General features: G+C 42.5%; 1 protein-coding gene across 4 annotated transcripts in view; it reads left to right on the forward strand.

Annotated features, from left to right (window-relative positions):
• Nucleotides 1-13,258, forward strand: part of pitx2 (paired-like homeodomain 2) — a 58,797-nt gene extending 45,539 nt beyond the window's left edge. The window contains exons 1-4 of one of the 4 annotated variants that reach the window (XM_061047563.1): nt 4,109-4,675; nt 7,139-7,209; nt 11,615-11,814; nt 12,672-13,258. In XM_061047563.1, coding sequence (XP_060903546.1) covers nt 7,164-7,209; nt 11,615-11,814; nt 12,672-13,229 — 804 coding nt within the window. In that variant the 5' untranslated portion in view covers nt 4,109-4,675; nt 7,139-7,163 and the 3' untranslated portion in view covers nt 13,230-13,258. Of the gene's footprint in view, nt 1-4,108; nt 4,676-7,138; nt 7,210-10,459; nt 11,119-11,614; nt 11,815-12,671 lie in introns of those variants that run through there. The other 3 variants (XM_061047564.1, XM_061047561.1, XM_061047562.1) reach the window with 3 other exon arrangements.
• The last annotated feature ends 379 nt before the right edge of the window (nt 13,259-13,637 follow it).

The following is a 13,637-nucleotide window of genomic DNA, read 5'->3' on the forward strand; positions in this document are numbered from 1 at the left end:
GAAATAAAGTAAGGACCTTCTGTTAGAGGGAAGGTTAGGACATTTAGTTAACCACAGAAAAAGGAAGAGTAACGTTAAGTTTAATTTGACACTTATAACCCTCACTGTCTGAATCAGCCTCCATATCTCACCAGCTCCATCTTTGCCCTCTCTCTCCCTCTCTCTCTCTCTCTCTTTGCCACAGTGGACCAATTAGGACTAAGCTGATTCCAGTTGTGACCTTCGGGTGCACCTCGGGTCTGCTGACAGGAGAGTTAGCATGTAGCCGAACTGTTTTACATGTTATCGACAGGGTGGGAGGCATCATAGTCATTTTATCACACCAATTTCATTCTTGGCCGATTTCCCCTCAGGCAGGTTAGTGGCAGCTTCCCATTGATTTTTCATGTAATTGATCAGAGACCTGCTTGAGCAATTTATTGGCCAGCTCGCACCTGTGATTAAGGCTGAGGGGGGCCGCATGTGTTTATGCATGCACCGACTATTACTTTCCCCGAGATCAACTACTGCATGCCATAAAAAAACAAAAAAAACCCAACGCTGTGCTGTCTCGTCTGTGTGTGGCTGTGCAAGTCTCTCGGACATTTTTAATCTCACTGCACCAAAGCCATGTCATGTCCAAAGTCAAGAGGAATGGAGACGGGCTCGTCTGACTGACCAGCAATGACAGGAGTTAATGTGTTCACATAAAAACACGGACCAGAGTTTAATTCAAAGTAATCCTCGTTCATTTGAAGCCGCTTCATGCATGGGATTAATATTAGAGCAGTCGGGGGGCCAAAACCACGATGACATCAGCTAAGCGTTTTCTTTGGAAGCCGAGGATAGGATAATTACAGAAGAAAGACAAAGACGAAGAGCTGAGTACTTTTTAAATATACACCACGTTAGCCGGGCATGTCGGGAGAAGTGAGGGTATAGCCTATCGTGGAAGCTGTGCGTGTAAGCGTTCTGAAAAACCACAAGCCATGCATGTTGCTGGGCTGGAGTGCTTAGTGCTGGTGCAGCTCGTCTCCCTCTGGTACTGTGACAGAGCTGGAATAGCAAGGATCAGGAATAAAGCCGCTCAACAAGCTCAAGAGCTATCAAAGAGCCACCCTTTTAATTTGCTTAATTTACAGGCAGCTTTTTCGCTAATAACGTTCCTGGAGTGATACTTGACAAATGGAAACACACACACACACACACACACACACGCAGGATATTTCTGCCTCAAAGGAGACTCGATTTGTCTTTCTTATATTTCTCCTCCTTTTTCGAGAAGAGAGAGAAAGTCACACCCTCTGCAATAAAAAACTAAATTCCCACTCATTACTGTATTTCTAACATATTAGCAGTACATAAACTGATTTGTTTAAAAGATTTGTGGCTTTTGGAAAACACCAATTTGACTCCACATTTTATTACACGGCCACAGAGTGTTGGCCAGACAGAACGCTAGGCGACAATCGCCTGTGGTTTGAGGCTGAAACTGAGAAAAAAAAAGAAGGAGAAGGAGAAGGAGGAGAAAATCCGGCTGGTTTTGTGCAGGCAAATTGCAAACCCTGAATAATGGCACCACTTCACATGCACACACACACGCATTACTCAAGCATCAGGAGGCAACAGCATGATTACAGTGTATAACGGCAGGCCTTGTATATCTCACTGAAAGCTGTGGGAGACATGTTTGGAGTCATTTTATAGACGATGGTCTTGCAGGAATAAATACAGAAGGGCATGCACGATGTGAGGAGAGACATCAGACACATGGCTCCTTTAAGATTTGTCCTTGTGTGAGATGGAATTGTAATTTAATTGATGTCTTTTGCAAAGGCTGCACAGACAGGACTAAATAAATCATAATAAATCACCTCTCTATTTGCTTTTAATAAATTGAGGATTGATTGCAAAAATATGTTCAATACACTAGTGTCTGAGTGCAATTTGGCAGGAAATGGAGCACAGATACAAACTTTGTAAAACGGCCTGTTTTGACACAAGAATTAAATTAGGCCTTAAAGATCTAGATATTAAGGCTGTGTTTTATGCATCACAAAATGTGCACTGTGTCTGTTCTTAGATAATCTACAGTCTGCACATTTATGAATCATATGAGGGGGAAAATGCAGATAGTTTTGTATTAAAGTTTTATTTTGAAGTTCCCACATTTCTTAAAAGGGAGCCAGACTTAAATGGAACTCCAAGTTTTTTAGATTCTGTGCATCTGTTGAGGCTGCCTTTGCCGGGCAGTCCATCACCTCTCCTCTTTAAAGTGGAGTCTTGGATGCGTGCTGATACACACGGAAAAAAAAGGGGGAAAGAGTGATTTAAAGTCCTCTCCAGTATGCAGGAGGAGGAAAAAGTTGAAAATGTCCAAACTGTACTGACGCTGTGGGGGCTTGATGTTGCTCGTTAAGAATCAGGAGAGAGCATCAGCAGAGACAGGTCACCCCTGTTTCTCACATCACAGCCCCATCAGAAATTCTTTCAAGTGTCCTTCTGCGTCGCCAAAGATGACAACGGCGAATCGATAAAGCGCTTGAAATGAAAAGAAGCCGCCGGTTTGCCCCCGAGGCGAAAGATTTCATACCCGCCAGCCTTCTCTGAACTTCAGGCATTCCTCTGCACCTTTCTGCGTGAGAAAGAGGAGGCTCTTGACTGATTCTTTTTTTTTCTCCTTCTCTCGCTTTGTATAAGAAGGTAAGAGGAGAATATAGCAGAACCATCACGCAGCTCACCCTCTTTTTTTCCTCCGTGTGCAGGCGGGGCGTGATTTAGAGAAGTTGCATGGTGCAGGGTTGATATTTTTTTCTGCTCGTTTACTTGCATTTTGTCTGCGATTGTGTGTGCACATCCTGCCTTGCGTGTTTTGCTCCATATCACAACATCTGTTATTAAAAAGCGCACGGGTCAAATTTGGAGGAACAAAGCGAGCTGTGTTGGCAAATATGCACATATTATTTATTTTTCCTTTATTGCTTTGCATTTGACCAGCAGCACTCCCGTCTGCACGCGTGTTTACGCGAGTGGAAAATTAATAAAATATGGCCTTCTCAGGGGCCTTTGAAGAAGAAGAAAGGGAATTTGTGTTTAAAAACGAGCTTAATTCAAAAGGCTTTAGAGTTCTGGTTAAATAAACCTCCTTATAAGAAGCTGTTTAAAATGACATTAACCCTTCTGTTCACTCCTCTGCGTGTCCATATAAGGCTGCAGAAAGCGTAAAGATACAGTCCTGGTGTTTTTCAGTGCAAGGATCCTGAATCACAAACATTTTACTGGGGGGGGGGGGGGGGGTCGATGTGCACGTTTTGCTTCAGTGTCCCCCCCTTTCCGTGCCAGCATATTCCCGTGTGGATGTGCGCATTAATTACTGCTTTAATGGGAGTATGACTAAAAATGTAAAAGAAGGATTAGGCGCAGGGAACGCACGGCCTGACGTCCGGTCTGCTCGCCTCACTTAAGATGCGAATGGAAAAATCAGTCTGTATCTAACGAAACGGATCTATAAAGAACATTTGCATCCGAGCCAGCTGTTCACTTCATCTGCACATAAATCCGCAACACGATCCGTGCTTTGTCTGACCCTGGAGGAGACTAATGCATCTATTTAAATACTCTCTCTGGTTTTTTTTTTCATCCATCTCTGAATATTCAAAATGTTGTTTTTTTTTTTTAAATATGTTGAAGCGTGCTTTAATCAGAGCGCAAATCGGTCAAATAAAACGCTCACTTAGGCTTTAATTATGCTTCAATTGTCTGATGACATAATAGGCTGGCCCGTGAATGAGTATCTGTCACTGAAAATGTTGTTTCTGTAAATTAACTTGCCAGGTTTAGTCATGAACGTGTGGTTCTAACTGCTGTTTATTGAGCGCGCAATTTGGATAATAGGCGGTTGAGCTGCTTGTTGTGAATTGCAGGTTTGGTTTAGGCAAATTTAATCGTTATATGTTTTGCATGCCTGCACATCCAACGGAGCACTGGTACAGTAAAAGTGCAGGGGGCGGGCTAAGAGGACGATCACTGTTTTGTTTTTCTTTTTTAAAGATGTCCTCCTGATTTTTTTTTTCTTCTTTGATTGTTGTTGAAAGTTGAGAGCCTCTAAGTTCGCCCTCTGCTAGACTTCACAAGCACAGCCGCATACATACACAAACACACCCCTTTAAGAGCACGCACACACACACACACACACACACACACACACACACACACACACTCCCTCTCTGAGCTCAAAAGACGGAGGAAAAAAATGCGCCACTCTTGGAGCGTCTTTCAAGGGGGGAAAAGTTGAGGAAGACAGAAGAGGACGAACCAAGGGGAGACTCGGATGAAAGCGCCTCCTTCGCTATTTCTCCCCACACTGTAAATAGATGCTTATTTATGCGCATTTAAATGAAACAAACCTAAAAAAGGTAGCGCTGCGTCTCTTTCTCTTTTTTTTTTTGTTTTGGATAACGTAGCCGGGGGGAGCTACATCCAAGAAACGCTGAACACATTTCCGGACAGAAGCTTGAACTTTCAGCGTTACACGGACTTTGAAGTTGCCACGAATTGTCCCCGTGAAAACACATCTGCTGGTGTCTGAGTGAGAGTGGACGGTGGGATTTTATCTCTTCGCTGGAGAAAGAAAAAGAAAAACGCCGACGGCTTGGAAAAAAAAAAAAAATCAAACCCCAACCGGTGTCAACAACTGGTAAGTGCAGCAGAGGAGCAGAGGAGCTCGAAAATAATAATCAAAGTGAGATGTGAGTTAATGCAAGTGGAGGAATTTGTTCCACCTTGTGTTTTATGTTTTCTGGCTGCGTGGTGCGTTCAAAGCCGTGGCTGTAACATAAAGGAGCATGAAGTGATGCGAGGGCAGGGTTCGCCTCACAGGTCGGCAGAAGAGGAGGATGATGATGATGCAGCCTTTCATTAGCGGTGATGGAGTGAGGGGAAATGAAAAAGAAAAAGCTGCTAAAAAACAGATTTTGCAGAATGATGCAAATATATGAAATGAAGAATCAGAGGGTGTGAATTTTGCGTTATATCCAAGCAGCTTGTCAGGTTTTTTTTGCCCTTAAATGACGTATTGTTAGCTTTAAAGTCAACACATGTTAGAATAAACGCATAAGAGTGATAGCAAACTTTGAGGTAACAACTTAAAAACTTAAAAAAATACAAAATAAAAACTGTCTACCCTGCAAATGAAATTAAAAAAAACAACAACCGGGTTAATAAAAAAAAATGAGTGACGTGACTTCTTTTGTTTTTCTTCCACTCCTGCATCCTGCATGTTGTAATTTAATATGAGAAAAGAATATCTGTTAAAAAAAAAAAAAGAGGCGACGTTCACGGTCTCGCGCATTTAATGAATACAGGACCATATGGTGGAGGTTAGTGGATTCATCTCCCCGGTAAAGGCTGCAGTCTCATGCTCTACTGTGTTAATTTCACAAGTAAAGCCGGTGTGAGGCCACTGCCAGCTTTCTGTCTGCGCCGGGCCTCGTGCCACGTGAGTCACCGTCTCACGTCAACTGGTGAGAGCGCACGAGGCGTCCGTGCTGTGACGATGAATGGAAGAACGGGATTAATATCACTAATCATCAGAATAATTATACAGCTTTCATTTTTTAAACCGCTTCTATCGGGTCTGCACTTTGGCATATGCTAGAAAAAATAAAAATAATAATAAGTAGGCTGTCTTATTTAATTACCACCAACATATCATTACAACATAATGACAAAATTATTATTATTATTATAAGAAATACTTAGCGTGGGTAACAGGTTATTTAATTTAAATTAAAAGGTACAAATGTTAAAAAAGGAGGAGGGTAAACATTATAATTTTATTTTTAATTATTTACACATTGTGTATTTTTTATTGTCAGCTGGTTTATTAATATTTTTTTCTTGTACCTTTTCAGAGATTAATTGCTCTTAATCTGACAAAAATATACACAATTAAATAAATGTTTTTCCTGTGATCATATTGTACACAATAAAACTCATACAGAGTCAAGTGCATGAATAAGAGCGGGGAATGATTCCAGAGGCCTGCCGCTGAAATATTGGAGGGACCCCCCCTCATTAAATCTCACTGATTAGATAACACGGGGCCGCGTGCAATAACCTCCCACCTTACAGCATGACCCCCCCACTTTTTCATTTTGCTGTGGGGATGCGGGGGAGGGAGGAGAGAGATAAAGGTTGTGCAGGTACATAGCTGGAAAACTTAACCTCCAATATATCTGCATGTTTTGAATGAAAGAAGAAGAAAAAGCCTCGCGGATGATGTTCGAGCATGTTGAAGGGAGGAAGTGAAGGAAAAATGCTTAACAGCATGACTGCATGCAAATTCCCCCCGACTTGAATTATCATAAGCAAACAGTGTGAGCCTGGACTAATAAAACCCCATCTGTGTAACTTCATATCGAGGTAGTCGAAGGGCTGCGATAATGAATTTTGTAATATCCCACCGACAGACATCTCAATCAGAGTCTAATCCCGTGATTTTACCACCGAATCACTGCACTCCCAACTGCTGCAGGCTGCTGCACAGCACCACAGCCGAACCGTGCCAGACACGGCTGATCCACACACTCACATCAACACGGACAGAATCTAAGGAAACATGACGTGTCTAAATGTGATTTATTTCAAAATGCACATTTGTCATAAATCAGGTGAAAAGCGCCTCATATATTTGCAATATTAATTTTTCCTTTTTTTAAATGCGTGATTTTCTAAATCCTTTTTTGATTCTCTTAAAAATTAAACATGAATAAATCCATTAATTACGCTTTTTTTAGGGATGAAAATAAATCTTTGAGGCCTCAATCAGACCAGATAATTCCCCTTTATTTAAGTTATAGAAATTCCTGCTGACATCCCAACTTTATCAATGCATTTTATTTTATTTTATGTTAATTGACTTAAACTCTGCGCATGCGCTTTCAACGCGTTTTAACAACACATTTGAAAACACTTCCTTTGAGACAACGAGTATTTCTTTTTTTCTTGAATGCAACCCTCCACTGTTCCTGTCGGTCTCGTGCTGACTCCATGATGATGGAGTGTTCATAGTCATGGTGGTGACTTCACAGCAGGTTATTGTTTACTGCTCTTAAAGGTTAATTGTGGCTCTTTTGTCTGTTTTTTGTTTTTTTTACAGAAGCAGTTTTCCTCATATTTCCAGAATGGACTCCCACTGCCGTAAACTGGCCACCACCTGCGCACAAATAGGTGAGTACGAGAGCCGCGTGGGTTCATTTAGAAGCCCACAAATTCATTTTACAAGATGAAAGAATTTATGAAAAAATACCTTACCATGATACACAAATTGTCAATTTCACTGAGCACAAATATAAATCATATTACAATAATTATTTAAATGACTGAGCACAGTCCCCTTTTCTCATTCTTAAGGTACTTTTTTAAAATGAATTATCTTCTTATAGGAGGTCTGAACAATTTCAGCACAATAATCCAATACTTTAAATACAATAATTGAACAATTAAATTCAAACTTGTCGTGAGATTTATTTAAACCAGTCGTTAATCGTTAATTCAAATGTTGCTCTCTTCAGAAAATCTCTCCACAGATTTTAAGACACTGAGGTGTAAAGATGAGATCTGCTTGTGTCTGTAGTTTAGAAGTGGATGTCTCTGGTTTTGTCCAGAAAGGTTCAGCAGTCTCAGATATCTTGGCCTCTTTTGCTCAGTGTGGAATTAAGAAGTCGGTGGATGCAGGTTTGTTTTGCTGTGTTAGAGAGACACCTGGTGGTCGCATGTGGATCTGCAGACACATCAGAGGTAGATGTGATAGATGTGATGAGCTCCGCAAGGGATGATACTCGCTCTTAATTTAAGGACAGGCATGCATGGCCACTGGAATATCTTTCATTTAAATTATATTGAGGGCAAATTACGAAATAAATATTTGTACCATTTCGGTTCTATTCGCTCCCACCCCCTCACTAACATCTAGGAATAAAAACCCCAACAAGAGACGACACAGCAGCTGGAAACCTCTTCCCCGTCAGAGTCTGGGATTTATTAATTATTCTCCAATATTGTGTGGAAATGACATCAGGTCCAGTTAGGATCTTAAATGAATAACCAATAGCTCTCATTCTGTTTCGTTTAGCCGACACTGATGCGTCTCCGTGACAGAGGGCAGCGTGTGAACGACCATTGATTAGGAATAATAAGATAATAAGATATAGACACAGACTGTTGTTGCTGTAATATATGCAGCGCTTGTTGGATTGACTCCGGGGAAAACTCAAAGTATAATGAAAGCCCATCCGTGAGCAGGAATACACTAATGGAGGAATCTGATGTCTCCTTAATCCTATGTAAAAAGCCTTGTCGTCTCCCCCTATATTGACTGAATTGCTAATTAATGGCCCTCTATGGCGGAGGCCTATTGCGCGCAGTAATCCGCAGAAGAGAGATAAAGCATTCAGAAGGTAGAAATGAAGAGGAAAGCGATAATCCACTTCAAATTTAGTATTACAATAAGGCTGCAAGGAAGAAAGGAGCAGCAGACTGTTCGCTGCAGGGCTCCACAGGACTCAACCCCACGGAAACCATTGTTTGTTTTATTGTCATGTTGGAATTTAAAATAGTGCCACAATGCTGACATGTGCAATTTCATGTTCCAATTAATTTGATACTAGTCTCTTATTTATTGAAATATGTCTATTTGTAGGATAATTTCCCCAAAATAATACAGCCTATAGCGACTGATTGGATATGTTGGGGTATGCTTGTGTTGTTTACCCATCAAAGATCGTGTATTCATGATAAGAATACCATTATTCTTACATAACAAATGAGTGACGATAGTTTTAAACATGCATCATCTTCACCGGATTACGCAGACAGAGCATCCAAACAAGGTTTTATTGCTCCGTGTGAGAGATGATTGGCTGCATAGTTTTGATAAATGAAGCCCCCCCCCCCCCCCCCCTTCAGTGTGTGTGTGTGTGTGTGTGTGTGTGCTGCATACAGTCTATGGTTGGTCTGCTGGTATTTATATATCAGGGGCTTTCACGGGATTAGCCCAGTAACTTCTTAACATCGCCAAGTCCAAATGTGCTGGCTGAGTGGAGTGTCCGGCTGGCCACGTGGACATGGGAAGTGTGTGACTAAATGATGAAGATGTTGGTGATGAAGAAGATGATGATTGCTATGATACAATTGCGTTAATACATTTGCATAGAATTCCTCAAAGTCCATTTTTTTTGACATCCTATCCGCACCCATTGGCGCGCACGTTTCCTCCTCTGTCCATCACCTGTTACCCCCCTCTGACATTATCTCCCACCCTCAATCTCCCACCCTGAAAATTAAACTCGCATTTGTTTGATTAGACGTGTTTACTTTCCCTCAACGCTTAAAAAAAAAATCTTTGGGGAATTATAGGTTAAAAGAAAATGTGCTGGCATATCAGCTCAAACTCATTAAAAGTCCTTCTCCAGAAATTCTTAGGCAAATGAGAGTCTTATCAGATTAAAAAAAAAAAAAAAAACACCAGAGGAGAGCTGCATGAGGGGTCCAAAAGCAGAGTGCGGAGGGAGATCCATTTAAGCACCCAGATAAAGTAATCCGTCGTCAACAAACCGAGTGTGCTCCGGTGGGGTTGATTTAATGGATATTTGAACCTTAACTCTGCAGGGATCAGGAGGATCGCCTCATTTGACAACTCGTATGACTGACGATGCCTTTTCTGCGCATGTCGGCTGCCTGCAGGGATGTATGGGATAGTAAACCACTTAAGTTTAGTCATGTGTTTTTTTGGACCTAATGATGGAAATGCATTAAAAAAACCATGTCCCTATATTCTGTTTAGCCGAGTGCAAAAATGCGTAAATTATATTTCTTGGTGTTTGTGTTGCAAGTTTAGTAATTTCACGGCCTTTTTAATTTCTTATACTTCACCGCGTTGAGTTAATATGTGACAGTCTAAAGGTCTGCATTCAAGTGAAGGCGTGCTCCTTTTAACATACTGCACATGTCTGGCAGTTAGCGTCAGTTGACAAGTGCGCACAGACACTTTTGGAGCAGGCTGGCACATCCCTGCTTTATTCAAGATACATTTATGTCTCTGCCTTGAATGTGCTTTCTTTCAGAGAGTCACTGGGCTGTAGTGCGGGGCTTCTGTGTTTGCACTGTGCATATTTCTTTCATTTGAGCTTTCAATACAATCCGCTCGGTGGCTCGCTTTATCCACATTGAGTCCCTGAGTAAACTGCGGTGACAGAGCCTACGAGCTCGCTGCTCAGCCGGGGTATCAATAGAACGGCATCGTTTTACTGGGCCACTGGACCCATCTCATAAAATGAGGCCAAACTGTGTTATTTTCATTTTTATTTGGTCTTGGGCTGCTGCGCAACTCTAGCTCGGAGCGCCGCGGGTACACCGTGCGTCCCATCTCTCTTTACATGCTTTTATTTGGAAGAGGAAAAAAATAAGCGCCAGTGCCGGCATAAACACATTGGCACACATATCTCGTTTCTGCAGGCTCCGGTTGGTTGCTCCCACCGTCATATCCACATGGATGTGCCTGTCAGAGAGAATATGGGCGGGCTCAACACGGTGACGTGGAGAGAGGCGTAGGCAACAGCTGAATGAACAGAGAGCTGTGTAGTGTGTGTATGCCTCTGGATCTAATATCACCTACCTGTCCTTGTCACTCTGATAGTCAGCCGAGGTAGCCGCTGTTTACAGCCGATGCTATGGCAGCGCTCTCTGGTCTATTTTAAAGCGTTTCCAGTTAAACCAGAAAGAGGGAACCGCGGGAGGAACCGCTCAGCTGTGCGGCTTTTTTGGACAACTGAACACATTCCGCAGACGGACTTTTCCGCCCATCCTCGCTGTACTAGAGAGGACTTTTATCTGCTTTTGACAGACAGTTGTGCGATCTTTTACCCATGAACTCTATGAGGGATCCTTTAAACATAGACCATCACCACCTTACAGGGAATAAACTCGTCTCTACGCACCACACGGCTCTGGCGATGGCCTCTACATTACAGCCGCTGCAGCGGACAGTGGACTCTAAACACCGGTTAGAGGTGCACACGGTGTCGGACACATCCAGCCCGGAGTCAGTCGGTAAGAGCCGCCGGGATGCAGATGTTCCCAGTAAGCGAAACCAGCAGCTGTCCTCTTTATGTCCAACAAAAAAAAAGACTCTGATTAATCGGCGCACGGGGAGTTTTACATACATGAAAATGGGCGATTTCAGATGTTATTTTACGCACAGATAATTAGTTTTGACAGTGGCTCGTGTGTGGCGAGGGAGTGAAAAGTTTCTGTGTTATGTAAATGAATGACAGCTTGTCTTGTGTCAACTGTAATTAGTTAGGTATTTGCTCATATCCTCAGTGTCAGATTAAATCAAAGGGTCAATTATAATCCCCGAAAATAAAAGGAAAGGCAAAATTTAAATCATGAAAAGGGTATTTGTCTTATTTAAAATGAAATCCTTTCATCGGCAGAGAGGTCTAACTGTGAGCAGCTCAGCCATTTCCCAACAGTCTCATGGATCCAGGACTCTTTTTTTTCTCTCTTTCTAAAAAGGCATACAGGCCTTTAATCTGCCTGACCCTGACTCTATCCGTTTATCTCCTCTTGACAGAAAAAGAAAAAACCCAGAATAAAAACGACGACTCATCGGATGACCCGTCCAAAAAGAAGCGGCAGCGGCGGCAGAGGACTCACTTCACCAGCCAGCAGCTGCAGGAGCTGGAGGCCACTTTCCAGAGGAATCGCTATCCGGACATGAGCACGAGGGAGGAGATAGCCGTGTGGACCAACCTCACAGAGGCCCGGGTCAGGGTGAGTACTCCCTAGGGTGCATTCAAAAACAATTCCTGTGTTGTATTTTGGGGGGGGGGTATTTAACCTACAAATACCTTATACCTTAATATTATTACGCACGGACGCAAACTTTACGCACGGCTCGTACTTCCCTTAAAATAATGTTTGACACAATTTGTAGCTGCAAAACAAATAACCAGAGCCCTGTTCAAATAAACGAGCTCGATTTCATTAGATTGAATGTGTTTATCTATTAGGCTAAAAATAATTCTAATCCTCTGCACATAATGCAAAATAAACAGTTTCAGCAAAAAGCCATTTTGTGTCTCTCGGCAGGTTATAATCTTTCCAGTAATTGTGTTTTAAACTAGGACAGAAATTAATATTTTAATCGCTGTAATTAGACATTATTAGGTCGTTAACAGTCGAGGTTATTGACATTGGTTGGTGGCAGATACCAGTCGTGTTCTGCTGTTCGTGTGAAAGAGGTGCAAAGCTTGTATTTTGCGATTGTCGCCCTGGTGTTGTGTGATTAAGGTCAGCGCGCAGAGGAATACACATCCTCTCCACTTCAAGATGGTGCAGTGACAGCAGCAGCGCAGTGTGTATTCAGCCCAGATAAACACGGAATCAAAGCACAGGGACGGTCTGCACAGAAAACAGTCTTGTGTTGACACTAGTTTAAATTATTAGGATTTTTTTTTTTTTTTAATTCTGCGTGTAATTTAAATGCATCTTTCATTTAATAATATGGCGTTTCTGATGTTAAAATACAGAACTGTGTCCAGATTCTGCGCTGCAAGATTATGTATAAAATATCGTGTAATACTCAAAATCATTTGCTAACCTTTTTTTTTATTGTTCCTTTGTTTTAGGTTTGGTTCAAGAACCGGCGAGCCAAGTGGAGGAAACGGGAAAGAAACCAACAAGCAGAGCTGTGCAAAAACGGCTTCGGCCCGCAGTTCAACGGACTCATGCAGCCCTACGAGGACATGTACCCCAGCTACACGTACAACAACTGGGCCGCCAAGGGCCTCACGTCGGCCTCTTTATCCACCAAAAGCTTCCCCTTCTTCAACTCCATGAATGTCAACCCCTTGTCCTCGCAGACCATGTTCTCGCCGCCCAACTCCATATCCTCCATGACTTCCAGCATGGTGCCATCGGCGGTGACGGGCGTGCCGGGCTCCAGCCTCAACAGCCTCAATAACTTGAACAACCTCAGTAACCCGTCCCTCAACTCGGGGGTGCCCACGTCGGCGTGCCCCTACGCGCCTCCGACCCCTCCTTACGTGTACAGGGACACTTGTAACTCCAGCCTGGCCAGCCTGAGACTGAAAGCCAAGCAGCACTCGAGTTTTGGATACGCCAGTGTGCAGAATCCAGCCACTAATCTGAGCGCTTGCCAATACGCCGTGGACAGACCAGTCTAATACCTACATGCACTGCAAAAAAAAGAAAATCACCACTTGAACACGTCATTAGGGACTGCTGAAGGTGATGTGTGTTATTTTTCTTCCTCTGGTGGAAGTCTGCTCGGGAGATAATTGTAATGTTTTTCATGCGTTTTGGGGAAATTTCTTGATCATTTGGCATTTTTTGACACCAGTCTGAGTGTGATTTGCATTGTTCAGACTCAGATCAAAATACAGCCACTTGTTCCATAAAAATTACCAAACATGCTAGGAAAAAAAGTGAGATTATTCCACAGCATCATTGTTAATTTTAAAGTAAATAAAATAATTGGAAAAATTGGAGGTCGATTTAAAGCCATGACGGTTTGTTATGGTGGTCATTTTTTGCAGTGTGTGGGTAATGAAAAGCAGCCGGCCACAGGAACA

Source organism: Labrus mixtus, chromosome 10, assembly GCF_963584025.1.
Source record: "Labrus mixtus chromosome 10, fLabMix1.1, whole genome shotgun sequence".
Taxonomy (NCBI): domain Eukaryota; kingdom Metazoa; phylum Chordata; class Actinopteri; order Labriformes; family Labridae; genus Labrus; species Labrus mixtus.